A 3,921-nucleotide genomic window follows, 5' to 3' on the forward strand; every position below is an offset into this window, starting at 1 on the left:
TCTCTCTCTCTCTCTCTCTCTCTCTCTCTCTCTCTCTCTCTCTCTCTGTATCTCTCGGTCTCTGTCTCTCTCTCCGTTTTTCCCAGTGCAACAGCTTGGTGATTTTCATTTGTACAGCACATCTCTTCCATTCACTTCTAAAATGCATGGCTTTCTCCTTTCCTTTGATCCAACACCATCCTCATAGAAGCTACCAAGTTTACAGTCTCCTTTGCTATTCTTTAAAAAATCTTTACGTTACCAACTTCTTTCTATTTTTTCTATATAGAAGAGAAATAACATGAAAGACAGTCCAGATGGTACTTTGTAACATATTCAGCCTTGGTAAGTAACTTATATGATTCTGACATCAATTCATTTCTAAAACATTTCTCAAGATCTAATCAGTCCTTGATAGAAACTCCACTGTAAACTCAACCCTTTCAGTACATGAAGCTTTTAGTCATATCAGAACACTAACAATCACTTTATGCATATGGAAGTAAGATTCATTTTTATTATTTTTAATTATGTTCATGTATTTGGGTCTGTGTGCATATGTGAGCATATAAATTCAGGGGGCCATAGAAGACAGAGTAGTTTGGTGACTTTATAACTAGTATTACAGGTGATTGTGAACTGGGAACTGAACTCAGAATTTCTGGAAGCACTGTATTCTTAAACACTTTGGCTCCTAAATATTAATTTATATAATTCATGGCTTTAAATGGTATTAAGTAATATTATAAGTTAAATACATACATAATTCAAACTTCTTGTATGATATGAAATATATGTATGTATATATACCCATATTTATTTATATATATTTATCATAATACATGAAAAATTAATGTCTTTCATGATTTTTATATTCAAATTCTAGAGCAGTTTGAACAAGGGATACATACAGATATAATTATGGATATTGAATATTCAAAATATTGCATTTCTGTTGATAGACTCTATAAAAGCAAATTTGAATCCTAAATATAATGGCCAATAATTCACTATGTTTTTTACAATATTTGTGTTGTGAATTATTGTCTACTTTTTTATGTATTTATTCATATATTTATATATATCATATGCATTTAGGGAAATGATGCTAATTTATTTGTATTGTGAACACTTAGGAAGTTAATAATATAAATTTTTATTCAACATTTATACCTAAAGTTTAAATGAGTAATGGTCTCTGATGAGTTACCAATGATCAAGTCACTGGAGCATAACTTATTAAAGTAAGCATAAGTTAACATGTCTTGGCTAATATAAAAAAATACCATACATTTCAGTCATGGGCATCCTTCGATTTGGCATTTAAATATTTTTTTCAAAGGCAAGGCAAGTTTGGAATTTCCACAAAAAAAGTTTTAGCACACATCAATTGATTATGCAATACAAAATGGTAATCCTTGAGAAAGTAAAATTGTGTTAGAACTACTTAGAAAAGAAATTTTAATTGGATGATCATGGACAGAGAGTTATATTGATATAAGTAGGCCTTGGAAATCTGCTATTTTGACCTTCAATGTACCTCTCCTTCATAGGTCACATCATTTCATTTACTTGCGAAAATATACCATCTTACTTGCCATGTTCATAAAGGCTTGCTTGACTTGCTGATTCCTCAGGCTGTAAATGAAGGGGTTTAGCATGGGAGCTACTGAGGTATTTAGTATGGCAACGCCCTTGGTCAATGATGCTCTATCTGCAGCTGAGGGTTTAATGTACATAAAAATGCAGCTGCCATAAGAGATAGAGATAACAATCATGTGGGAAGAACACGTGGAAAAGGCCTTTGACCTTTGACTAGCAGAAGGAATCTTCACAATCGTTCTTATGATATATGTGTAAGACAGAAATATTAACGCCAAAGTTAACATTAGGGTGAAGACAGCACAGGAAAACCCCATTCTCTCCAGGTACTTTGTGTCTGAACATGAAAGTTGAAGCAGGGGGAAGTAATCACAGGTATAGTGATCAATGATATTGGAGCCACAATAATCAAGCTGTAGAAGTAACATCAGTAGAGGAAAGATGATTAGGAAAGAAACCAGCCAGGAGGAAAAGACAAGCATTGTGCAGACCTTCTGACTCATGATGGTTAGGTAGTGCAGAGGCTTGCAAATGGCAACATAACGGTCATAGGACATGGCAGCTAGAAGGTAAAATTCAGTAACTCCCAAGAGGATGAAAAAAAATAACTGAGCTATACAATTGTTGAAGGAAATGGTTTTATCCCCAGAGATAATGGTGCCTAAAAACTTGGGTATAGTGACAGTTGTGAAAGACACTTCTAAAACAGAGAAATTCCTGAGGAAGAAATACATGGGGGTCTGGAGGTGAGAATCCAGCAAGGTGAGAGTGATGATGGTCACATTCCCTGTGATGCTGAGTGTGTAGGTGATGAAGAGAAAGATGAAGATCACAACCTGGAGCTTTGGGTCATTTGACAATCCCAGAAGAATAAACTCTGTGGTTTCTGTATGGTTGCTCATTCTGCAGTTACTTTTTATTCCTTCTGCCAAATCTAGACACAAAATCAGAAAGAATTAAGTAGAACTGAGAATTCATGAAAACCCAAACTAGGGGCTGTCATATTGCTCCATTAGAATGCTGTTTCCATCAGTAGGGGAATTTTAACGTTCTTCAATATTAGTGATTCTTTAATTATGTTTCTTTTTACAGAGAACAACTTCACATCCAAGGCAGTTTGAAAGACAGTTTGGAATCAAAAATGTAATGTAATACCTCTCATCTCAATGAGCAAGGAAACATGAAAAATATTCTCTTGGGATTTGTAGACAGTAAACATTTAAGACATTTTATTAGTGATGTTGACTTAGTACAACTAGTGTGAGAACAGATTAGAGGTTCCCCAAATAAGCCATGAGGACTTATTATACATTCCTTTGGCCGTGATCCAAGGTGATTAAACTGATACTATTAGAAACATGTTATAACATTTCATAGAAAGTGGAATGATCTTGCAACTAATATATATTCAGGAAATATTAAGGATTGTTGAATCTGAACTGCTTACTTTCCTGAAAATAGTTTAACAGCATTTGTTCCATTTTTATTTTTTGTAAATATACATTTTCTTCTGCAGACACGTCAATATTAAAGTTCAAAAGTTGTATCTCAACATATGTTAAGCATTTGAAAATTATATTTATGTGGTCATGATTATGACTATGTGTAGCTCAATGTAATGACAACCAAATCACGTTTTCTCACTCCTTTATTTCCATGACATTAGCAGTAACACTTGATGTCACCACACATAAAACCTTACATTCATTCCTGTCAATAGACTCCACCACACTGTCCTTTCCCATCAACTCCTAAGTGATGTAGTAAATTCACAGGATAAGATTTCATGATCAAAGCTATTTTAATATGTATTAAGCTTAGTGTAATGATAGCTTAAAGGAAGATTTTGCCCAGTTAGTGTTGGCATTTATTTATTCACTTGTTGGCATAATTCTCTTCTGTATGGTGTTCTGTGCATGTGTATTATTTATTTTTTATCTTTGTATTATAATGTGAGTTTTCTCAATTATTGACTTTGTTCAATATGCATAAGCACTTCTTTCAAAATCTGTGTTTTGAAAATTTTTCAAATAAAATGTATATAAGGGAATCTGGAACACACATATACATTTTAATAACTTGTGAAATATTATTTTGACTTACTTTACTGTTTCTTTAGTAGCATTATTCTTAATAGGTGTGAGTTTGATTGTTGTCAAATTTAAATGTTACTTTTAAAATATCTAGCTCAAAAAGTACCTCACCATCAAGTAGATAAGATTTGATTCCTATGTTTAGGTGACATTCTTGCAGTAAAATAATGATAATAAGACTCATATTTAAAAATAGATACTAAAGTAAAACAATTACAAGTAATTTCATATATATAGTATACTTCAT

The 3,921-nt window shown here is 32.7% G+C and overlaps 1 protein-coding gene across 1 annotated transcript; it reads right to left on the reverse strand.

The window, feature by feature from the left end:
- Positions 1 to 1,547: 1,547 nt before the first annotated feature.
- LOC114635735 (olfactory receptor 6C1) lies at positions 1,548 to 2,483 on the reverse strand. Its single transcript, XM_028784189.1, has one exon. It carries the CDS (start codon positions 2,481 to 2,483, stop codon positions 1,548 to 1,550), a length of 936 nt encoding a protein of 311 aa, XP_028640022.1.
- Between the last annotated feature and the right edge of the window lie 1,438 nt (positions 2,484 to 3,921).

This window comes from Grammomys surdaster, unplaced genomic scaffold, assembly GCF_004785775.1.
Source record: "Grammomys surdaster isolate TR1022 unplaced genomic scaffold, NIH_TR_1.0 116961, whole genome shotgun sequence".
Taxonomy (NCBI): domain Eukaryota; kingdom Metazoa; phylum Chordata; class Mammalia; order Rodentia; family Muridae; genus Grammomys; species Grammomys surdaster.

Coding starts and splice junctions, on each gene's coding strand:
- LOC114635735 (XM_028784189.1), bottom strand. CDS start 2,483: ATGAGCAACCATACAGAAACCACAGAGTTTATTCTTCTGGGATTGTCA.